Here is a 26,273-nt window from a genome sequence, read left to right on the forward strand (position 1 = left end):
CTGAAAACCGATAAAAACCCTGAAAACTATACATTTCACACCTGAGCCTCAACTCTCGCAGCCCGGTACCAAACGACTCACGGACCGGTACCGATCCGAGGCCCGGGGGTTGGGGACCGCTGAGTTAATATGTGCTTATGTAAACAATCTTCTTCTGTAGCCTAAGAATGTATATTGATCAATAGAAAAAAAACCATTAGGATTAAATTAGCATTTTCAGCCTAAATAAAGAAGTTTAACTCATGTTCTTTTTTTCCTTTTTTTTTTTTGGTTAAAAACGCTCACAAAGATGCAGCTTGGATAAATAACCTAAGCCAGATCTGAATTAAAATACATATGAGCAATTTCAGATGAGATCCATGAATATTATGTTCAAAAAAAAAACCAACATTATTTTTTTAATTTTTATTTTTGTTACATCCAAATAGCCTACATTGTTTAGCTGTTAGAGATTTCAAGACTACCACTACTATGCGGCATTCAGCCTAAACAAAGTATATCAGTGCTGGATGTTAAAGTGTTAATTGCAGACAATTATATCATGACAATGTAGGGCTGAACGATTATGGAAAATAATCTAATTGCGATTTTTTGCCCCAATATTGCGATTGCGATGCGATTATTTTTTAAGGTCTTTGTCTTCTGTATTATTAAACAAAGACAAGCAATACATCATATAGTATGGCCAATACTATATTACATTAATTTTAAACTGTTCTTTCCTGGAAGACAGACCTCTGTTGTGATGACATGAGGTGATGCATGAATTGATGACTGACATTTTTATTTAACTTCTTCAATCACAACAGTATATTTGAACATACACAATAGTTTATTTTTTAGCTTACAAACATCTGAGCATAAAGTGCTGACAAGGAACCCTGGTGTAAACATTAAAATGAAAGTCAGTACAATGTGCAGATTGCAGAAATATACATAAACAAAATCAGTGGCTTTACCACACTCAGTTTTTCGACATCTGTGAACTACTAGACAGTCATTCAATTAAAAAATAATATTAAATAAATAAAACTAATAAATAAAAAATACACACATCTTACTGATCTCTGCAGTCAGTAACATTACACATAAAGTGCAAACATAATAGCAATTGTATAAACACACACACAAACACGCCTTTAAAATTTAAAGACCCGAGCAGCGAAACTCCGCGGTGATCTGAAAATGATGTGCCGGGAGTTGTGCCGCTCTCGGCCGCATCAGTAACCCTCGAGCTCCCGGCTAGCTGTCGAGCTGGTGGGTAGCAGACGCCTCTGAAAACGTCGAAGCACTTTTGCAAATATGGGATATCTTGATAAACTGAGCAGATATTTGATGTTTACACAACTACTTTCTCGCCTGAAAATATTTTAAAAGTTTATTTTGTGACCCAGAAAGATTAGTATGAATAATTTTAAAACTTAGTAGCGGCCGCCATTGTTGGAAACTGGAGTTTGGCTGGGCCGCGCTATGAATTCTGGGATATGGTAGTAATTTGGACAGCCTTCGGCGCGTCGCTGTGACGTAATCGGTCTACAAATGCGGCCTCAGGAGGATGCAGCCCATGAATTTGGACATGTCCAGAGTATAATCGCAGCCTTTGCGGTTAGAAAATTGCACTTGATCATGTCGCGATATTATCGCAAATGCGATATATCGTTCAGCCCTATGACAATGTTAAAATGTTTGGATTTTACTACTGATTACTAACCATCAAGTAGCAATTATCAGTCTTATCAGTAACCACACCTCATACCAGAACTACATGTGAGGTCAGACTTCTAAATATAATCAATATGGCATTCAGTTCAAGGTCAGCCTATAGCAACTTGTAAGTACGATGCTGGATTAAGTTAATGTGTAACTCAAAATGACTCACAGAAGAGCAACTAAAAGATTTACCAAAGAACTCCAAGGCTACAGAAGCAGTCCACCCATCCACTGAGAATCAGTCACCATGCATTCTAAATTAGACTAACAGTAGTTTTTTAAAAATGATATTGTTAAGCAAGCATACGGTCACAATAATTCACGAGCATTATGTGGTAAATGTAATGTAAAAGGTGGCTGCAAAAGCAACGTTTTCTTTTTTCTTGCTCTTTTAATTCTTCTAAGGGAGCTCAATTCTAAGACTTATTTCATCTGCATCTGAGGCTAGAGACTGTTACTGTTAAATTTCCACTGCCTAAAAACTTCAAACTAGCTCCTTCACCCGTGACAAGTTTTCCAAATCAGTCCAACATAAAACAGAAGCTGGCAGAGTTTGTCAAATAGCCACCCAGGAGTCTGGATCTTTCCAGTGTGGCCACAGTGTAAGCGGTAAACACATTTATGGAAATGCAGAATTTGACAGGTTCTGTATATAAATTACAAGACTGCAACAATGTTAATGTCAACTTGGCATTGTAATAGGCTAAACAATATAGCTAAAGAATGTCTATATTTAACACTTGTCACAAGTCCAAGGAATCAAGGAAACTTCACTAGAATCAGCTGGTAGCAACAAGTCTGTCAAACTGTACTAGAAAATAAAGATTTTTTTCCTTAATTTTCCAACACAATCTTTGTCCATTTGCTTACAAAACCAGTAATTTAGTATTTCCCCATTGAACACCTCTGTGGTACGGGCTAGGAAAAGACCAGTCTGGCTTTAAAAAGATAACACCCAAGCACGCTCTCTCCTTGACTTCAGAGAAATAACCAGTGAGAAAAGACTCAGTTTACTGGGCCTGCAGTGTTGAGGCACCTTGGTCTTGAAGAAAATGTTGGACAAGCTGACAGAGGGGCATCACCTGGCTAAGGACATGCCACTGCCAGCTAGCTCATTTACATACTATATTAGCTTTAGTCCCTGTGTGCTGGGAAGAGAAAACAAGCACAGGGCAACAATCCTGCAACTTCGACCAGCAGTTGAACTCTTACCCCTGCGACCACCACACACTGTTGCTCAGCCAGCTGCTGGGAATCCAGCAATTGACATCCTTTTTACAGTGCTGTAAATGCATTTATAGTTTAAGAGAGGAAGAGATAAGAATGCTGCTGGACTGTAGCAGGAAAACTCATTTTAGCTGTAGTTTGCTGCCCGGGGGGTGCGACTGGTAGACTGAGGTTTAAGGTAATTGCTAAACAAAAAAATCTAGACATGGAATTGACACTTGATACCCTGCTTTTTTATTTCCTTCTTTTTTGGTAACAGGCAAAACGTTTTTGGGGTTTTTTAAAGGGAAAAAAAAGAAGACCGGGCTTTCCTGGAATTTTACTGGTGGAATAGGAGAGAGCATTGCAGGGCTGATATATATACATGCATGTGGAACAAACAAACATTTTCATGTATCTGTACTTGAATACTTTTATACTTTTCCTCTCTACATTTTAAACCAAATATCTGTACTTTCTACTCCTTACATTTTCAAAATGAGCTCCTTGCTTTACGTATAATGGATTTGCTGAGTCTAAACAGTAACACATGAAAGGCAGTCCTCTTTGTGGATTAATCACCGGGTAAAAAGAGATGAAGGAGGCAAACCTGTGTGCCAAAGTCAGGGGTTAAAGTGGGCCGGTGTTTTTATTTATCGATATAAATAAACGACTGCAGGTGCCAATAAGTTGCTGTTGCAACTTGGGCAACTAGCTACCGCTACAAAAGACGAGCAAAAAGCATGAAGACAGTATCATTTTTTAAGTGGCAGGTAGGTTCAAATGCAACGTTTCTATCAGCTCAACAAATATCAGCAGACACACAAACTGTTTGTGTGCATGTTGTCAAACAGTGTGTTGCTAGCTAAAGGTTCGGCTGCTGCATTTCACAGGGACAGAGAAAAAGAGCTAACTTCACTCAGAGATGGAGAAAGAGAAGGAGAGGAAGAAGAGAAGTTAGATGTAAAGGTAAGGACTGCTCAGTAGTATTTGATAAACTGCAAATTTAAAGCTTACATGTAAGTCCTCGTGTTTTTAAATCAGATATTGCGTCTGTACATGTGACATTATGCTTTTTTTCATATTGTGAAACTGAGGTAGACTAACTGTGTTATTTAAAGGTTGCATGAAAATACTCAGCAGTTTAGTGCAGGATAAACAGGTTAGCTTGGCTACACTGTGATGCATTTAAAGGTTCTCCCGACTGCTGAATCCCATTGTAGCCTCTTCCCTATTAATTTTCCTGTTTAGAGCCAAAGTCACTCTACAGAGGAGGAAAGAAAAAACAGAGCTGTTGTTTCTATATTCCATCTTTTTCTATGTTCATGTTCTACTTAACTATTTAACACTGAGTGCCTTTATTGTAATTAAAATTATAATATGTACTAATATTAATTTATCAACATAACATTAACATAACACAAGGTTCAGTTAATGTTGCACAAAAACTGCTCTTGAAAGAGTTACCTATTATTTTCTTTGAGTTTGAGCCCATACCGATACTTTTTCACTTTTACTTGAATAGAGCTGAATCAGTAGTTCAGCTGTTACTGGAGTATTTTTTAACACTACTATCTGCACTATGCCACCTCTGCATTTTGTACTTCAAAATCCTATCACTGTTATCCTGCTCGTTTGTCTCTGCTCTTTTATATGATAAATCAAAATGATACACGAGATGAGAACTTGCGGCAGAAGTTGGTTGGTGGCCATCCCAATGTCCCTCCCCGTCTCACAGTCAATACCCTGTAAAGATTTAGTGCTTAGGGCCCATTCTTTTCTGCTTTCAAGTCAGACATTGTCAAAGGTAACAATGAGTTTATTAAGGTTGGAGACATGAGTGGAAATCAGGGAATACAGAGTTGACTGGGTAGTAAAACTGTAAGAAAGAAGGGGAACTCTGATTTCTGTTGTGAAATTTTACAGGAAGTGTATACGCTCAGAGCAAAATGTAAAAAAAAATAAATGTGCTCATGAAAAAAAAGCATTTTGAAAAGATAATTTCAAATATTTCAACATTTTAGTTACGCTCTCCAGTCTTCTACCTGTTCCCATACCACAGTGTGAAGATTATTTAATTGCTACACATGTGTTATTGCTAAGAGGCCAAGCTGAGCCAAAGAAACAACTGGAGAAAGAAATGCAGAAGATAAGAATGGCTAAGCAACAGGAAATACTTGAAGCATGCAGTTTTTTTTTACTGCACTCAGGTGCATTGATTTACATACTTGTTTATTTTGTTTGATTCCAAAATCCTCTCTTCCACCCTGTTAAATCTTCCACATAAAACTTAATAAGTACTGACTTCAAACGGACAAATTGGATCAATTAGGGAAATCTCACAACAAGAGCTATTTAGGCGAATAAACTTACCTCAAAATACCACAGAACTTGAAGTCATCAAGCCTGCATTATCTGCCAAATGACACCATACAGAGGTTAGTAGCGCTTTTCCATTAGGTCATCTGTTTTTCCCTGAATGGGGTGTCAGAATGAGGATATTATTTGTTGAGTGAACTCAAGAAATGATTAAGAAAATCCCCATGCTAAGATCCTGTCCAGACGAACACCACAGATGACACCGATTTCCAATTAGTTATCATTTACGCAAGCCTGAGATTACTTTTCTCACTGCCTTCCTCAGCTGCTTTCATTTTGTGAGACAATAAAGTTAAAAGACAAGCAAGTTTAATTACGTATATGTTTTTTCATAGATTAAAAAAAAAGAAGGAGAAACGTTCCGTTAATTGTAGTTTCTGACTGAAAGCAATTCTAGTTTTACTCTACATTTAATGTAGTCCAAGGTAATCTACCTCGGATCTTGCACTCATTACATAAAGTGCGAGAAGGCACTATGGTATGATTGAATGCTATATAAATAAATGCATGGATAAATTTGAAAATGAGCTCTTGTGGAAAAAAAAAAAAAGTAGTTAATCATTTTCCACTTTTTACTAAAGTTTTGAAGTTTTCAAGTGAGGAGTTGCCAGCGCTTCTCCGTCTGCAGACCCACCACATTGTGCACGGGCAACCGCACAGCTCTGGATATAGATACAGCAGAACTGATACTGTAGAGGCAATGACAGCTCTTGGCAGGCAGCCAAAAGTAGGGAAGTGTGTGTATATATGTGTGGGTGGAGGTGGCGGTGGTGGTGGTGGGGGGATACAATCAGCTGAGGCAGAAATAGGCCAAATGGTGACTGTATGGTTCAAAAGGTTCGTCTGTCCTCTCTAGCTGCTCTCTGAGTAGGGCTTTTCCCCTCTTTTCCTGCTATTACTTAAAGCGCTATGAAATAAATTCTTTTCTGGGCAAGCATTCAATTTTATTTTATTTATTTATAACATGCAACGAATTTGTGCACTGGGATGTGCCGTCCGAATCTCTTTAGACTTGCTAAACCACCCGAATAATGCTAAATGCAAAGGGCAATCACATATCTGATCTAATGACTAAAAACCTGATTTAGTTATTTTTTTTTAAATCAACACATTTTGACATTTTTTTCTGCAACCATGCAAAGTCAGTAAGGTTGTGACATTTCCATTAGTTGTAAAGTTTTTGAACAATAAAACGAAAGCTTTCTGCATCATTTAACAACCGGTTAAGATTTTGTCACCTTCTAGAGCGTGTAACATTAAAAAGATGAAACTTTAATGGCCTGTGTTTAACTGTGCCGCAAAAGTGACAGAATATAGAAGGTTTTCTTTGTGCTTTTTGATCTTTCAGGAGCCGATTTCCTCACTTCAACCAAACGGATGGAAACATCCTCAGTTTACATACAGTAGAGTTTTTCTTTTTTTAAAGGTTTGGTTTAAGTCTGAAAGTAGGTGACAGTTTGACAGAAACATCTGTGTTGGTGATGATGTGCTGCTCTCATGCTGGGTGCGCTCATTATGTCTTTGTACTCTTTTGTCTTTCAGTTTAACCCACAGATATTTCTTTATTTATTTAACGCGCATTTGTAGTAAAGTTTCTGAGGAATTAGCGCTGTGGTCTCATTTCCAGCTCGGCACATGCTGAGGCTCGTGCGGAATCTCAGCACATTTTAGTCAATGGGTACTCATTTAAGGTAATTTTTCAATTTGGAGGGTAGCCCTGTAGACGAGTAGTCTACAGTAGAGAGCATGAGAGGTGCTGGGACTGTTGCGGGAGCTCACATGAATAAATTGTTATGTAATACTAACCAAGTAGTTTTGTCTCTTCCCCTAATATTGCCTGAAGTGAACTTTCGAGTGTGGCTCCCTTGTTCATCATTGTTTCTGAGTACAACGACTGTAAAACAGGTTGCTGGTGATAATGTCATGGCTGGGAACATTTCCACGCAATGCCTTTTTAAAACCATCGAGTAAGCCAAAGATGTTTTGGGCCAATGGATGCAGACATTACAAGGTAATCAGAAGCAGCAGCGCAATGTCATATCACACAGACTGCCACAGGCATAACTGGACAAACAGTGCTGTCAGGATAACGTTGTTTCTGTTGTGTTGTATTTATTTTGTTGTCTGTGGCATGCTCGCACAGATCATAGCAGCCTTTAGTTCTCCAAGAGTTTATTATTCTAAAGGTTCCAGTCCTGCCTGCTTTGGCGTCAGGCAGTTCAGGCAGCAGACACTTCACTATTCTGTTTGAGCTAAGAAGAGAAAGATAACGGACAATAATGTTGTGACCTCTGGATCGACTGGCATCTTTGTCTATTTGATATGTTGAAAACCTGAGGAGTTATATATTTAAATCAGAATTTAAAGCACAACTTGTATAAGACAGACATATAATATACGCTGTTATAGATATGGCGGTGCCTAAAAGTCTGTGCAAATTGTTTCCGAATCGGTCTATAAGACACTGGACTGATAGTTCCAAATCAATATACTCTGTACCACCTAAGCCCCCCTGAAATCCTCGGGGGCATGGTGGTGGGGGGCATCCAACCAAAAGCCTGTTTACTCCCGGATTGAACTGCTTTTCCTTCTGACCAGTCGTATTAGTATTCCGTGACCACTCGCTTGTTTTCAACAGTTATAACACAATATCCATGCTTTGCTTTCATGTCGCACCTCCCAGTGGAATTAGTAGCATAAAAGCAATCCTTGTGTGTCCTGGCTACTTCCAGATGGCTTTGGGAGTGCTTTTATCTTTTCCCTCTGCCTCGCTCGCTCCGTCTCCTTTCACTTTCTCTTGCTTTCTTTCTTCCCCCCACATGAAAGTGCCGTCGGCAGATCTTTGCTTAGCCGGGTTCATTCTCTCTTCATCCGAAAATATAAAAGTTTCAAAGAGCATTTCATAAGGGAGCTCTTCCATAAATGGGATTCATAGCTTTCTAATCTGTGCTGCGAAATTGATCTAAAAAGTTTCCCAGAGCTATTGGCCAACTTACATAATGCAATAAAAGGTCGCGCCTGAGAGAATATTTACTTTTATTACCATTTGTGTCACAAACAAACCCCTCACTCAGCTTTCTCAGTTGGGGCTGTAACAGAATTTTGATGCTTTGCAAAAGAAAAAAGTCTTTAAAACATCTCATACAAACTTACAAACTCTTTTCCTTTTTTCTTTTTTGGGAATATAAAGCAAATTTGGAGCCAGCTGTCAAAAACTAAAACAGCACTGATGGATTTGATTTAATAATATAAAAGCGGGCAAAATTAAAAAGCAAAATTTAAACGGTGCGCAGCCTGGATGCTGTGTGAAGTGGGCAAAGACAATGACACTTGCATAATTCATGAGACTGTCACATGGCGAGGTCAAGACACACGCACGCACACAGACACACACACACACAAAAAGCATTTGTCTGGCCCCAGAAATGCCAATCCCTTAAAAACCGCCTCGATATGAGGCACGGGCGTGATGATAATCTAAGAGAAGAACAACTGGGCAGGCCATGCGAACAGAGAGTGTGACTGTCTACGCTGACGTGAAACCTGCCTAATTACACACACTGTCATGACACAATGAAGGAGCTGTCAAATTTGATTGGCTAACTTCCATTTCTGCCGATGTCAGTGCATACCAGGGGCTCATTAGAGAAAGTGCGACAAGTGCTAGTGAAAATCTAATAGCCAGCGTGAATGTATGACACACTGTTATATCATTACAGGAACAATGTTTTACTGTTGGACATAATGCTGAAGCAATCTGAGGCATTTTTTAAATGAGAACAACGATTTTACCCCCGTCCCCGGCAGGAATTGGTCACACGCCGTCTATCTCATGGATAACTCTCACTTCACTTCCAGGTGTGACTCCCTATCCAGCTTGTGAGAAGATGATGGTAACAATACACAGAGAGGGTTGTCAGAGCAAGCTCTGATTTGATACGACAGCAAGTGTTCAGCTGGCTGACAGCTACAGAGTCTCAGCAGCACTCACCACAGGCAGTTTACATGACATACCACCCTTAGACATAAAGCACATTTCATGCTTGGATATTAGCACACATGACTAAAAGACTGTGGTCATACAATAGACTATTAAAGTATAGGCCTGTTTTAACTACACACAACCATTTGGTTTTAAATGAGTCCTACAGCAACTATAACATAGAAACTTTTTTGCATAGAAAAGTTACTACATATTATATAAATATATTTAAATTGATGGGCTCATGTTCTTCCTTTGAGCTTGTGTTTTCTGCTGAAAAAGGCATTTTTTCTTCTCTTCTGCAGATTGTTTCCATCCTCACACTCAACACAATTTGACTATTAGGTGGAGAGAATTAGTTGGAACCGTAGAGTTAGTATGTGGCAAACAACGTCATGGCCACCACATTACAAATGCATCGATCGTGTCGTTACAGTCTATCGACAGACAAACAAACACCGCGTGAAAACGAGCTTGGCGCTGTCCTGTGAGCTGTCCTGTGTAAATGTCGCGCCGGTTACTTTCTGCACTGGGATGTGTACATACGTGTGTGTCTCTGTGTCTGTGTGCACAAGCGTGTGTACGTGCATGTTTGTAGGTTTTACAGTCGAGCTCAATACACCCATGCCTGCGCACACACTCGCACAAAGCAACACAAATCCATACTAGCCACAGGCTCCTCTCCAATCTATTTTCTGCTCAGCTGGTTTTAAATGAAGTTATTATGACTCATTAAAATGCCCACAAGCTTGTGGAAGTCGGCCAATTACGATTTAAATTTAGCCTCCTGCTCTCACAACCTTATCTCCCCCCCACCCCTCGTACAACCAACCTCTCATCACTGCCTCTGATTTTTTTCCCCCCTCTTTTCTTGTGGGAGTGGGGTGTTTGTAATGCATTTGGGAATCCTTTAAGAGTCCCTTCACTTTCACTCACACACACACACACACACACATCTCAAATGACCATTACATACATACAGGCCTACCACGAACGTGCAAGAAGTCAGGAACTTAACGATCCTTGTGAATAATTTGGCCAAGAATAATTACATATCAAAGACAAAGATAAAAACGAAAATAAAAATGTAACTGGGTTTATATCAACATGTGCAGGCCAGACACACATAGCAGAACCTCGTCCAAATGTGGCAAATACCACTAATTGCTATTCAGAAGTGCACAACTGGACCTTGCCAGTCCCACATATACACACTCTCAAAAACACACTTTTAAGTTTTTACATAACTGAAAGCTTTTCTTGGTCAATTTTGGTTTCACTTGGTCATCCTTTTGTTTTGATTCTACCCGACAGGAAGCTATTGCCACTGCATTTCTCGTTATGCACTGTTCGTAGTGTGGTATGTAGCGTTTGTAGGACCAAATTCAAATCACAGAGGAAAAGAATCTGGTTTTTCAAAGAGGAGTTTTACTACTTCTCTACACATTTTATTCTTTTTTTTAATCCCAGTGGACTACATTTTGCATTACTGGGGATTTTAAGAGTGTATGTGTATGTATATATGTATATATATATATATATATATATATATATATATATATATATATATATATATATATATATATATATATATATATATATATTACTGCATTTTTTATGATGATGACGATGATGATAATGTTAGGCAAGAAGCTTAAAGTGAAGACTTATTGTGTCCAGACAAGTACCACTGAGGATTCAATCAGCTCCGCCACTCTGTCATCCAAATGCCCCAAGACAGTCTGAAGGACCCTTTGCCTAAAAAAAGACACTCTCAGAATACCTGGAAACTAGACTGAGAAATTCCACCTGATCCTGCTTTAGCCCCCTTGAGCAATGCTCACTATTCAGCCAGTAAGAGCTCACCAAACACACATACACACACACACACAGACGACCTAATTTAACATCACACTCTGGAGCAAACAAATGTCTGCAGCCTCTGTATCTTCTCCCTCCTTTTGACTTAATGGTGAGCACTGTGCGTGTGTGTGTGCACACATGCATGTATGTGTCGCTCACCACATGTTTGTGTGCATGTGAGTGTGCGTGCGTGCTTGATTTGCATGTGTGTTTATGTGCATTCTACAGTATCATTTGAATTTCCAGGAGAGCAAATTAATTGGCAGCCTTTTGCAATAATTGACTTTTACCACACACACACACACACACACACACGCACACGCACACACACACACAGACAGACAGAGCGCTCACATCTCTCTCTTAGACACATACACACATGCTGCTCGCTGACAACAAAGCTGCTGGGAGGAGGGAGGGATGATGAAGCGAATCCAAAATTCAATCGACTGTGTTCTTGTTTTGAGCAGAAGGCACACAGTGTACTGTACTGTGAGAGGCCATAAAACTCTCACTCTCAACCAAAAAAAAGAAAAGAAGAAAAAAACAGCCTTTGGTAGACACAGACATTTCAGCAATCACTTACCATCAAAACACTTTGTCTCGCATACAAAAATAAGACTTGGCATCAGAGCGGAATACCAAATCAGGCCCATTAAGGGAGCACAGGGGCACTCGCTACTTAGCAACCAAAAGGATTTAAAGCTGCAATATCCCTGTAATAAAAGGAATAAGATCACGTCCTCATGTTTTTTCTTCCTGTCTGAAAATAGAGAGGGCTGAAAAGTCAACTTTTAACTTTTTGTCCAACTTTTTTGAATGACGGTCTTTAGGAGTAACCTATACCAGAGCTCTCTGAAGTAACATAATCATTATATTATGGGCTAATACGCTGCAACTGCTTCTTCACTGGTGGTTATTTGTGAGGACACATGAAAACAAATCTGCACAGTACCACTTTACCTTAAGCAAGTATTGTAATTTCAACAACTGCGCGTAATTGACTCAAAACCATCTTCTTGCTTTACTTACAGTTATGAGTTTTTCAAACATTTGCATCACTGTATATAACTGTAAAATGATAGGCAGTTTGAAAAGATATTCATATTTAACTTGTTAGACAAATTACTATTGAGACTTCTTTGGCAGAAAAAACAGCTGTCAAAAGAAGACTGGCAGCCTTTTCCAGTTGCAAATCTGTTTTTACAGTTCTGCTATACAGTTCTGCCAGAATGACAAAATTGGAAGAGAGCTATTTTTTCTGTGGGAAGTTTTTTTTTTTTTTTTGAATGAGTGAAGAGTAAAATAGAAAAACTGAAAAAAATATTTTGCAAGTCTAAATATCTAAAGTTGAAATAGCAGCGTAAAAGGTTTGGACTGAACAAACAACACAAGTTATTCTATGCAAAAAAACTAACTAGAGGATTAACATGAGGACAGAATTTCATATCATCAAGTCTGATGCAAAAATGCTCCACATGCCTACATACCACCTATGTTTATACCAGAGCATTAATTATATTGCTTTGCAATATAATTTCCAGCTCTGTTGGAAAACATATCATAATACAAAACATATTATTAGACAGTGAGACACTCATGGAAGTAAGCGATACGGGTAATACCCTGTCAATTGCTTCCAGGAAGACAGCTACAGGTGTCAGGTAAAGCCACGCTGACTAAAATGACATTTAAGGCACTGGCTATTGACTTTAAGGGAGGTTCCAGACACAGAGCTGCCAACCGGCCATATTGTCAGAAAAGATCATCTCTTACTCTGTTCAGCCAGGCTATTTTTATGATTTATTTCTTTAAACCACTGCCTTTCCAAGAAGCCCAGAGCACAGGTACACCGAGTTCTCACTAAGGATCGCAGCTGCACAGACCAACACGTTTTTAATGAAGCCACATTTGCTCGTGACAGTGGTCTAACAAGTTCTCCTTTCACATACTCCCCTCCCCTGCCCCTGGAAGGGAAATAAAAATACTGACAGCAGCGCCTGATGCTATAGTATTCCAAGTAGACCCCTGTGCTGTGTCACCTTCTGCCTGTCCCCCATGTGCCCTCTCATGTAATATAACCCAGCTGAGATTTCTCCAGCTGCATAATCCCAGTCGTGCTCGGAACAGTAAATCAACAGGTTGGGGGAAGTATTGCAAGAATTGCAGGGGAAGTTTTAAGTTGCACAGGAGTAATGTTATGGCACTACAAAATGAGCTACTGCTGTTTGCTTTGTCTGTCATATTGTGTTAACCCACCCGAGAAAACAATGTGTGTGTGCATGCATTTGTGTGTGTGCATGCAGGACAGAACATCAGCTGTGGTAAAAGAAAAATGTACATGCAAAAAGCTCAACACTTTGGGTCATACTTTTGTTTTTTTCCTGAACTACTTCTTTTCCTGCTACTTGCTTTTAATAGCACTTCCCCCCCTGCCACCCCTCCCTCCCTTGTGTCTCCTGTCTCTCTTCTCACTCATGCATACACACACAGTCAGACACATACACATTTAGGAATTTTTGGCCTGGAAGGCAGTCAAGTTTCATTAATTTCTGGGTTTGGGTACAGTACAGTGTGTTCCTGGACTCACATCTGCGAGCGATCATAAATGCTGGAATGCTGGCAGAACATCCAGACCTGCCGGCACAAATATGTCGTCATCACTCTGAGGGAAGGACCGGCACAAAGCCAAAACAGCCGACCAGTTGACTGCCAAACAACCAAACGCCACGGAGATAGAAACACAGACAAAGAGCAATGGGAAAGCAGCCCTCCCGCCTCGCCACATTCATATCCAAATTCTTTGCATTTTTCCTCACCTAAATGTTCTAGACATTTACGTGGGCATCTTACTCCCACACTCAGATTGGGATCGGCTTGGAACAAAGCTTTCAATTTAAGGGAGGCAACTTAAACAGCTGGTCAAGCACAACAGGAAAACTAGTGTTTTGAATAACTCTGCCAGATTTTTCTGCAATGTTAATGCGTACTGTCCTAATCCAATGAGTTGCAGAGCAAGGTATTTAAAACAGACATTTACATCGTTATTCTTTCATCGATTACTTCTGTTTAAAAAAAAAAAAGAAGTAGTCAAGCATCTGAATAATGCGGTAAATATATACTTTTTCCAGTTTCATGCAACATCATTCCATTACCACTTGGGCAGCTTCATCATGTGATATCGTCAATTTCTCCACACATTGGCTTTATGTGATAAACACAACACACTGGTTTTGTTTTTCTGCACGCAACCCTAAAAGATCAACCAACAAAAGATAAATTCCCTTCAGGCTGGTTAGAAACACATCTCTAAACAGTAAACCTCACACGGGAAATAACACTGTACTGGCTGTACAGGCTGACTAATGCACAAGCCAAACACAAGCATACCAAACTGATGAGGCCAGTGTGAACCACCACACAATGAGAACACATGACCCCAAAATGCCAAGAGATTATCATGTAAAGTTATGTTTCCATCAATAATGTGATGCTCTGAGATAATATGTGTTTGTGGGTAAACTGTAATTAAGCTCGAGAGCATGATGGGTAAACACCAGCTGTATCAGAACTAGTTTGCTCCATATAATTATGGACAGACATTATGGACAATGCTGGGCATCCTCTGCACACGGCCATAAACAACCAGAAGAGTCTGTTCAGTGACAGGTTGCTTCTCCCCAAGACAAGAACTAACAGACTTAAAAACTCCTTTGTCCCACACGCCATCAGACTGTTTAACTCCTCTCTGGAGGGGAGAGGGAGGGGAAACAGGAGGACAAAGGAGGGGGGAACAACTAAGCTGTAGTGCCTCTGCACCTCACTGTACAATACCTTGTGCAATACTTTTTGTAAATAGTCAACAGTGCAATAGACTCAATACTTGAAATGTGCAATTCACTTGTATTTTTATTTTTTATTCCTATTTATTCTATTTATCCCCTTTGTATATTTTATTTATATTTGTCTCTGTATTTATATATGTGTGTGTGTGTGTGTGTGTATATATATATAACAGTTCTGTAACTGTAACTTTGGTCGTTGCTGTGCTTTTTTTGGAAGTCGAATTTCCCAGAGGAACCCACCCGAGGGATTAATAAAGTTCTATCTTATCTTATCTTATCTTATCTTATAAAAAGTTCATTATTTCGTGCTCGTTATTTTGTAGTACTGCAAGAACTCTTACAATCTTGCACAAAGGGCAAACACCAAATACTGTGCTGGTTCATCTCCACAAAGTTTTTGACAGCATGTCAGAAACTAAGTGCATATTGAGATATTGAATTCACACTAAAACAAAATACTGTCAAGTGTTTTTAATATCATCATTTTGTGCTTAGGTTTCAAAAGTTTCCACTGTTTAAGTAATAAACATCTGTTCCAGTTATAAGAACTAAAACAATATTTATTTTAGTAAGATTATTTGTTGAATGTTCTAATGATTTTTATAAAAATAAATTAAATCACCAAACTTCTCAGCATATCACTTTTGAAGAAGATAGAAGAGTTTCCTGAATTTGTGCCACTCTCAGTTATGTTAAAAAAGTTATTTCCCCCGTCTTTATAATTAGTGAATGGAGACATTTAAGTGGTTGCTCAAACTGGATTCACCACAGCAACTGGTAAACAACTAAAATAACTGACTCAACTAAACTCCACTGGGAAATCGAGTTCTGCCTGTTCATCTAATGAGCTAACATGAAGAAACACTAGAAATGTTAGCCATGACTCAAACTCTATAGTTCCATTACACTTGCTATTTTCAGTAAATAAATTCTGTGTCCAGATGGTGTACTCATAACAGTCATAACTCATAACAGTCAAAAACAACTGAGTGGTGTCAAAAACAAGACTCAGTTGTTTTTATTTTGGCTACATAAGGGAAGATACTAATTCCAGATAGCTAGCTAACAGTGATACATGTTTTTTCAGGCATTGTGTGGCGCTACTGTTTGATGTTGGTTAGTATTAAATTGTCATCTTTAACACAGAAGCCTTTAAAATGTGTAGTCGGAGGCTGGACAAGTTGTAAATATTTATATAAAGCAGCAGCTGGCGTGTCAATCACAGCCAAATGCAATTATCCCATTTCCAATAAGTGCACAACATACTGTGTTTGATTGGAAACACTGCTCTGTTGGAAGATAACTAGTAAATACATAGTGTACGCTATGTAGTTCTCTTCTATGAAGTACCATAATAGATTCAAGTTGAGAAATGGCGAAAACAAATTTAACCTGAAAGACCTCCATTTTCTGTTAACAAAAAGACTACATACTGTATCGTAATCATGGATAAACATTGATTTAAAGGAAAAAGACAGAGGTAACAGGCACTTACAAGAAGTAAACATGCAGCGTGGTTTTCCTGATTCTCTTACTAGCAAGAAACATATTACTGATACCATCTCTCCATTCATACATCTTCACATTGTGCCCTTTAGCAAAACACTTTACAGTACGATGTGCATCAAGTCTTTCTTCCCCTCTCTCTCTCATACACATACTCGGCCGGCTAATCCAGGAGCTCTCTACTATGTACACATAACATAAAGTGAAGATTAAGTCTCTTAAGCTATAAAGGCAGTGAGATGAAAAGTTGGTGGTAACAGAGATGGCAATATGGGTGCTCAGGAAGAGTCTTTTTGGTAATCTTATTATACTGCAATCTCACTTGGAAAACAAACTGTGAATCATATCAGTCTGGTCTGGTCTTGGTTGGTGTGTGACAATACTCACACATGCACATGCGCACACAACTGGGTGCTGTCTGAAAGCCAGACTATTTTTGACATGGTTGAAACAATGCAATGCATTTTCACTGTCTTGTTTTTTTGTTTTTTTGAGGGGTAATTAGTAGAAACGATACCATTTTTAAATGGGCTTACCTGTTTAAAGAAACTGCTGTGCATCACTGTATTGCATTTTCTCCACTACTACTGATGCTGATACTTTTTTTTAATGTAACATAATTTACAAGAAATACATAAATCAAATGTAAAAGCTAATTACTTTAACTGTGTAGTAAAATCAACCAGTTATCAATGAAAAAAAAGTAAACTGAATGTATTAAAAATAAAGAAAAATAATTTTAATCTTAAAAGTGGAACAATCACTGAAACCAGAAATGGGCAGCTGATGAATGAAATGCTGAATCTGCTTTTGACTAATTGCACATTTTCGTTAATGGGACACAGTAGATTTGGATATATGTGAGTAAATGTAGGTTAAATAAGTAAACCTTTGTTCGGTATTTGGTTTTTTAAGAGACCACTGAGACTGAGTCCAAGAATCTCAGGCTCAATGGGGGGGGACTGGGGGCAGCATATGAGATGACAGATTTAATACATTGATGGTCTATTGATGAACTAATTTACTGCAAAAGTTCAGCAGTACTTTTAAGTTGAGGCATTGATACTATAAAAGGTGCTGCTACAATTTCATGAACAATAACATTATGGTCCTTTAAATGCGCCCAAAAGTGGCTGAGTCAGAGTTCCCCACCCTGTTCAAGCCTCCATCTGCAGGCCTTGGCTCAGCAAAGGCTGTCAAACAGTAAACGTCAGGCCGAGATTAGAAAAAAGGGAAAAAAAGAAAAGAAAACAACAACGTGGAACGGACTGAGACAGAACAAGACGAGAAGAAAAAAATAAATAGCTGGCACAAGGTAGACTGTACATACTGTACCCTCAGTGGTGGCAGGCAGCCCAGACTGGCGAGCTGCCAAGTCCTCCGTACAACAAGCACAGAGAGACAGACAGACGGGCAGATAGACAGGCAGAGAGTGAGAGACAGAGTGGAAAGCAGAGGGGAGGGAGGAGGCGGCAGCAGCAATGTCTGAAATGCTCCACATCCACGACACGCTGTGCATCCCAAAAAGCCTCTCCACTCTCTTGCTTCATCTCCCTGATATTCTGCCTTTTATGAAGCGAGCTGAAGGATGATGGCGGCAGCGGTGGAGGAGGAAGGGTGGAGGGGCTGAGGTTAAGGGTTTTGGGACTTTGTAAAGTGTCATCATTACAGAGAAACACGACCAAAAAAAAAAAAAATCCAGACGTGGTGTCAGACCGAGAAAAAGCCTTGAAAGTCAAACGGTGGAGGCGGAGGTGTAGGAGAAAAAAAAGAAACTGAAAAAGTGCAAAAAATAAAAAAAGACAACAAAAACTATCAAAGAAGCTTTGCCTCAGCGCTGTCTCTTCCCTAACCGTCGCCCGTCTCGACAGAAGCGCTCGTCTTGCCTTTTACGCCAGACCAAAGCGGCTATGAATCAACACTGATGTGTGTAACAGTACAGGTTGATGTCGTGCGTCAAGGCTGCCTCGCATGGAAAGAGGAAAAAAGAGAAAGAAAGAAGAAGAAAAAAAAGTTTGTGCACTTGCTGCCACAGTTGCTAAAAATACACTGCCCATATCTTCCGCTCAGTTGCCATTTTCAAGGTGGAGTGTGTGGTTCTTCCTAGAGTTTTCAGTCATCTCTCTCGCTCTTTTTTTCCATTTGATCTCCTATCAGCAGAGTTTTCACCTCATGATAATGGGTACAAATTGTGAGTTTTTATTAACCTGTTGATAAAACCGCTTTCTGTTGGAAATCTATTCAAATATTACTTCAGCGTCTACAAAACAACCCGTTAGAAGACTTTATTTATACTCTGCTACTTTCTTCTAATTAAGAAAAAGATTCCTTTTTAAACAAGAGGCCCTGCTTTATTCAGGAAGTAATTATGATCATAAAATCTCAAACACACATCTATCTCTCACTCTTTTTCTCCGTTTCTGTCAGCGTGGTTGTTAGTGATAAAGGTGGCGCTAAGTAGAAAATTCAGCGTGTCCCATTATAAACAGAGTTCTGGACAAATGGCTCCATCCTTGGGCCAACATTAACACAAATTTGGGGTTTTGTGTATGTGTGCAGGAGGTGTTGCCTCATGAGGTTCCATGGCTTTTACGGTGTCTCAATAAACCATCTGCACTTAGGGCCTTAGCAGTGGGGAACTCTTTGCCGCCTATAAAAGACGGTTCATTCCATTAAAGCAGTAGGCTCAGAGCACCCAGACTGCTAGGGTGTGGGTGTGTGTGTGTATGTGTGCAAGTGGGTGGGTGTAATAGTGTCAGACTCCACCAATCAATGTGTCCACTGTTCTGACTTGTACTACCTTTCAGACCTCTAATGTCACAGAGGTGTAGGATGACAGGATGATGATGTGCAGGCACCTCTTGGGTTAAGTTTCCCAGAGCTGCTCAGCTTGAAGAGTCATTTAATCCACAAATCACTGCAACTAGGTTATGCTCCACATTCACATGTTCAATATAGAATATTTATAGTAGGACAAAGCAAATGTAAGTCAACTTTTCCCTCTATTCCAATTTCAGGCAGCAGCAACTTCAGTACTGGAGTCTATTGTAAATGCTTAAATGTAAAAATCAGCTTGCAACAAATATATTCTGCACAGTGCATTTATGGTCTATAGTGACAAATCAGTCTTTGTATCTGTTAACAGATGCTAGCATGATTATGACAACTTAAGAGTATGAAGTTTAAAGCTAAAATGCATGTTTAGCCCATTAGGTCATATGTATTTTTGTATCACTGATCATACCGAAAGCCTGTTACAGTGTATTTGGATTCTATTAGTCCTAATTAACTATCACTAACTATAATAACTACAACACCACCTACTTTCAGGAACATAAAACAGTTTTATGAGTTAACTCCAAGGCTCTAACTACTATGTATGACAGTGAGGTGGTGTCACTGGGAGAAATACATAATAAAGGAAGTAAATGCAGAGGAGGGGGGGGGGGGAGCCAAACTAACTAACTACGTTTAGTCACATGTCAAGCTTGTGGTTCCTAAATATTTGTCCTCTAACCTTTCTTACAGTATTGTTCTGGTATTTTTTACTACTGATTTGGTGACGTCTGTAGCGGATGAAAGTACCTCAGGTCAAAAAATTATGGAGCAGCAAAACAAACTACTGTCATTTTATTAAAGAAGTCAGACACTAATTGGCCTTTTTCTATCACCCTGTGAGCAACTGCGATCTGATTTAATGCTGCACATGGCACGAGTCTGCAAACAGCAGGGCACAGTCAGAGGAGTTGGTTACCTCGTTGAGAAGTTGGTGGAGTACAGCCTGTCGCCTGCAGCTCCTTATCTAACGGCTCGCTGTGGCTGCTCATTCTTGTTCTATTACTTAGCAGCTTTTGATGCACCGAAAATGGTGAAAATGATCATTGTCTCGTTTTGTTTGTAGCGGTAAGTGCCAAGGTGACTGACAAGTTGCACTTTCTGTGCGTACTTAAAAACCCCAACTCATTTCAGAGCTTTTAACCTGGAAATACTTCACATGAATTAACATGGCATGCTTCATCAGCAGGTGATACACTTTACCAACATTTTGCTACCTTACTCAGTCACAATGACTAAATAATTTTCCCTTTTGAGCAGCTTATCCAAAATTTATTTGACAGAGATTTTGACTCCTCATCTTAACACCATTGTATTGCCAAGTCAACTACTTTTTTTACACACATATTACATAATTACATTCATTATGCAAAATATATTTCAATGAATTAAAGAATACTCTGGTTTCTATGAAAGGCATCACCAGATATATTAAAAATGTATAATTTTCAATGCATGGATCCAAACATATGAGACATTTCAGGCCCAGGCTCCGTGGGTTATCAGTGGGGTTCCAAATGACTACTTTTCACTTAATTTGGAGTCATAGTTTGAATTTTTGGACAGCAGTAAAATCTGCCAGTAGCGCTTTTCTGTACAAAGTGGCAGCAATGAATGCTCTTTTCTTTAAAGACTGTTACTGCTAGCTCAACAGTGATCACAGCGAGGGGTTGTGGTTTTGGGGTTAGTTTGATTTCCTTACCTGAATGAGACAGCAAATGCATTCGTAGACGGAGGCTGTCCAGGAAGCTCTTCCCACACAGCTCACAGCTGTAGGTCTTCATTCCACTGTGCATCTTTCTGTTGACAAAGAGCAAAAAGAAATATTTTACCATCTTTCAGTGAGACCAGCCAGCGCTTAATGTACCACCGATAGACGTTTGTGTCTCTAACAAAGCGGCTTTTTACAGCTCATAACTAAAAACTTCCAGAACAGAGAAAGTTTGGCCTTGTGCATTTTGAGAGAATATGTCACACTCCATCAGTCTTAACATCAGCACAAAACAGTAACCATGAGTGTAACAAGTCATCCATCTACCACACATATTATCTGCAGGGACCAGTAGACCATGACTTGCCGCTGTAAATCACAAGGTGCTATTCAAGCAGAGGCGGCATTATCAGCTACCTACATCTAGAGCGCTGCAGAGGGATACGATGCTGTAAAGTGAAATAGACTAAAATAAATAGTGAAACAGAAACACGCAAAACCTCTACTTACTGTTACGAACCATTTATGGAACAGTTTTTGATGACTGCTCTCAGAGCTATGAGCTGTTGCGTAGCTTGAAGCCAAATCAGATTTGCAATAAATTGTCTATTTCCAAATGGACAGTCATTAAGCTGTAACGTAGTTTAAGCACACAAGGTCAGACAAGACTAAGGGTCAATATTTGATTATGAAGTAAAGGCCTTGAAGGTTAGCTAAGTAAATAACATCTGACAACAGAAAAGTCTAGTCTTACGGCTCTCTCTGCTCCTCAAATCCTCAAAGACCCCACGGCTCAGTACAAAGCATATTATTCTTGAGAGATATCTGAAAGTGCTCTAAAGCAATTAAAGTGACACGAATTGCCAAACAACTGCCACAGTGCCTTAAGCATCTTGAGAACTTCAAATACCTCGCCTTGAGAGAGGTACACAAAGCCACAGACACACCCATGATTGTAATCATCGTCAAGTTTGTGCTGTTTCTGATTTGGCACGTTTAGTCTTCTACAACTGTTGCTCTTTCATACAACACAGCTCCAAAAATGAAGCATTACTTTTTTGATGGTAATACTAGATTGTGGGGGAGAAAAAAGAAGTGACAGGTTGTGAAAAAGCCTTTAGCTGAAAAAAAAAAAATCATACCAAAAAAAAGTACACAGGAAAAAGACATGATTCTATACTCAGGTGAGTGTATGCTTCAAGCAGGCAAAAAAAGACAACATCAAATACAGCTCACGCTCTCCACTGACTAGTCAGGTGGCAAAAAGTGATCAGCCAAGTGCATTCTTGGGGAAACAATGCCCTTGATGAGAGTTCTGCTCAACTTGGGTGAGATGACAGCCATCCATCTTAGCGGCTCAACAAAGCTACAGAGGAGGAGGTGGTGCCACTTTCCCAAAACATGACTGATTGATGTCAGATGTCGAATGCAAATTGATTTACAGCTCTCTTTTGTGCCTCGAGAGGGAAAGGAAGAGACAAAGCGAGGATTGAGACCAGGACAGACAGAAAGAGATTATAGCGTATGCTATGGCAATGGCTTTGGGAGTTATTAAGCTATCAAGTCTAGTATGACTTCACTTACAATTAATTGCTGCAAAATATCCCCCAAACCTGACACGAGCAGGGTAAAAACCAGAGAAGTATGAAATTAAAGAGAGGTTAGAAGTTGTGAAGAGACCCTGGAAATCAAGGGCAGAATGACAGCCCTTTGGCATGCAGTCAGCAATTAAAAGGTCCTCTAAATGCTAACTGCCCCCAAAAGGGAAGAGGACACTTAAAAACAACAAAATAGGAGAAACAAAGTGTCATAGAGTGTTACATATCGTTAAAGGGCAATAACGCTCCAGATACCGATGTTATATTTAGCAGCTGCACATCATAAGAGTAGCATAAAACAAACATCTTAATCTAATTTGAAAAACTTGGCAAACAGGCATGACAACATGGCATCAAAATGACATCAGGATGTTGTTTTGTTGCACAAATATTTGAAAAACTCTAAAGCAATTGCTCAAACTCCAAATTGCTCAAGTGCAGTAGAGCTGCATTGTATTCAGTTCTATTGAGGCAACCGCCAATGGACAAACTGTCAACTCTTTTTCTCCGCTTCTATAATAGAGTTCCTCTGTGACTGGTTTCAAAACAGTAACCCTTAAAAATGACCTTTTCTTTTACTCGAGGGCATCAAAGACTAGCGTTTATTCCTATTGTTTTAGAAATATTAAAAACAAAATTTACAATTTTAAAAACTGAAAAAATATTTGACAAAAGACCAACTGGAAAAAGCTATGGAAAAGGGTTTTTCCTTTCCTGTAAGAGTCATATGCGATGTACTCACACGCTCTCAATGAGATAAGGAGAAAACACACGTACGTGGTAAGCCACAACATACACAGAGGACAAAGCCTTTCAAAGGCCTTTTGTGTCCCTCCTCAATCTGGCCATTGTGCCCCCCAGACAGAGCACTGAAACGGTATGGATGGACTTATTAAGGGCACTCAAAGCGGAACCAATGCCATGTATTTTCACCGTAAATATAGCATTGATGAGCAAAGGGTGGTGTGCACGTCTGTAGCTGGGGCTGTGTTAACTTTAACTGCAATGGCTAGCACTACCTACTGAAAAAGCACATTACTTGATGTTCAACAGAATGGCAACAGCACCTGTTAAAGTGATTCTGTGTGTTAAAGGGAAGGGTTGGGAATTTTAGAAGACCGCCTTTTTAAAAACGCATTTCTTTTGGCAAAAACTGCAGATTCTCTACAGGCCACTTGAGGCTAACTGAAATGTTTAAAGGCCCAACTAGACAGCAGATAAAAGAATATTTACAGGCTCGAAAAATTATTTTGTCCTATTTCTCTCTTTATTACAGTTTGCTTGGTGGATGATCTTTTTAGATGATTTTTTTTAGAACTCCCTTTATTAAGGCTTAAGTGTAGAGACATGAACACTGACAGGTGAATGGCAACACAGGAAGCTGTAGCTGACAGCTGTCTGCTAGCCGTCTGCTTCTTGTTCTCTAAACCGTCTAACGGAACTGGACCTCTCGGCCATGTTTTGGTGTATTAGCAGTTATGTAAGACACAGTGTAGCTTAATCTGGTTGATTGTGCTAGCTGCTGGTCTGAATCTGTGCTCCAGTTTTGGTCAGTGAAATACTCGTATTTCAAGCCGACGGCTAGGTTTTCTTGTGGACATTCCAGGCTACAGTTGCCTAGGTGAAACCTCTAATATGTTTACTCCCAGGTCATATGTCAATAATTGGTATTCTTCACTCTCATTGGTAGGCACTTCAGTTGCTTGCCTGGAAGCTGAGAAAAGTTTACCTGAGGTCCTACCCACTTCCTGTTGCCAGCAGTTAGTGCTCACAGTTACCGTACTTGAAGTCACGGAAGGTCATTCACTTTCTATGTTCTCTATTTGCCACGTCACTACAAATTGCTTCCACCGTGGATGTAACTTTATTGTTCTACTCTCTGATCCAAATACGGTCACCTCGGGCTTCGGCAGCGGTAAAAATTCAAACTGCTGATGACTTCCACAAGCTAACCTGATGCAGTATAAGCAGCTTTATCTGTACAGCTGCCATAATTAAGCCAACACATGACTCATTAATTGGTGTGTTAGTTTAGTTCATCTATGAGTCCACTTGGATGCTAGTGGCAAAAATTCCGTCATCAGTGAGCGCAAGGCTCTCTGCTTTTTCTTGTCACTTGGTGGACTGGTCCATGGGGACACGGGGACTACAACGCACCTCAATGCATGCGCCCTTTGGGAGGATTTCAAAGACGTATAACAGGAATGACTACTCATCCATGTCGTTGGCAGATGTCTTTATCTGTATCAGAGTATAATCCATGTGTAACATTGTTTCAGTCAGTCTATCCACCTTGACTGGATACCATGATTATAATAATAATAATAATAATAATAATAATGGATGGGATTTATATAGCGCTTTTCAAGACACCCAAAGCGCTTTACAATGCCACTATTCATTCACTCTCACATTCACACACTGGTGGAGGCAAGCTACGGTTGTAGCCACAGCTGCCCTGGGGCAGACTGACAGAAGCGAGGCTGCCATATTGCGCCATCGGCCAATACCAGTAGGCGGTAGGGTAAAGTGTCTTGCCCAAGGACACAACGACCAGGACAGAGAGCCCGGAGATCGAACCGGCGACCTTCCGGTTACAGATACGCTTCCCAACCCCCTGAGCCATGGTCGCCCGTGATGATGATCATAAAGAAAGGTTTACCCGTTATATACACGAGACAGGGTGAAAAAAATACCTTTATGAAGATGAATGTTGTGATTAGTTTGTCTAATAACAGCAAGTATTTATGAACCCTACTTCTTTGGGGACAGTGCAGTACAGCAGAATAGTATGCATCATTAGAAAACAGTTAGTACTTAAGGCATACTTTATATGCCTTGAAATGCTCCGTGTGCTTAAGTAGAGCTGATAATGGCTATTCAGTAATTCTGTTTCACACACTTCAGTGCTTTAACAAGGTTTAATGGTATGCATAAGGATACTAAAATATTGTCTCAGCTTAGTGATTTACTTGAGATAGACCCCCCTCTGTGCACACCCTTTCTCAAATCCCATCGTAACTGTCTGCTTTCATGTTGTGCTACTGAAATAGATGATGAGGTGTGTGCGTGTCTAAACGAGGGTGTGTGGTGGGTGGCAGTCCAGGGAGGGAGGGTGATTTGAAACAGACTGACTGTACCCATTAAGGAAGTTCACATAAAACTCTCTCAGGCCATTTACTCAGTTAATAATCGACTTTGTCCAACAGTCACTTTTGACAACGACAATAAATTTTAAATTTATGTCAACAAAACATATGCTGATCACCTCGTGCAGAGTGCTTCCTCATAAAAAGCAGCCCAACCAAGGGCTGTTTCACTTCATGTGTGTATGTTTGAAACGTGAGTCGATTACAGGCCTGTGTTATTGAGCCGTAACAGCTTGCCTTATGTAGTTTCTGAGCTCTCCTTTCCTATTTTGCCGCCAGTCTTGGCTCGCCATATATCATAACTTGCGCTGTAAAGACCCAAGCTTTCCACCTGCTATCAACTTGTAACAGATTTTAAAAGTCAAAATAAGGTGACACACTATTAATACACACAAGATACTAATACTATACTCCATGGTTCTTTGATGGCTTTGGGTCATCCAGATTTCATACAATTGAGCTTTGACAGAGGCAGCAGAACTACTGCCA

The 26,273-nt window shown here is 39.7% G+C and overlaps 1 protein-coding gene across 1 annotated transcript in view; it reads right to left on the reverse strand.

The window, feature by feature from the left end:
* The window catches only part of zbtb16a (zinc finger and BTB domain containing 16a), a 143,278-nt gene that overhangs the window by 64,624 nt on the left and 52,381 nt on the right, over positions 1-26,273 (reverse strand). Inside the window, exon 3 of the mRNA XM_004573472.5 lies at positions 21,029-21,126. Within this exon, the coding sequence (XP_004573529.1) occupies positions 21,029-21,126 (98 nt within the window). The remainder of the gene's footprint in view (positions 1-21,028; positions 21,127-26,273) is intronic.

This window comes from Maylandia zebra, linkage group LG10, assembly GCF_041146795.1.
Source record: "Maylandia zebra isolate NMK-2024a linkage group LG10, Mzebra_GT3a, whole genome shotgun sequence".
NCBI classification, from domain to species: Eukaryota; Metazoa; Chordata; class Actinopteri; order Cichliformes; family Cichlidae; genus Maylandia; species Maylandia zebra.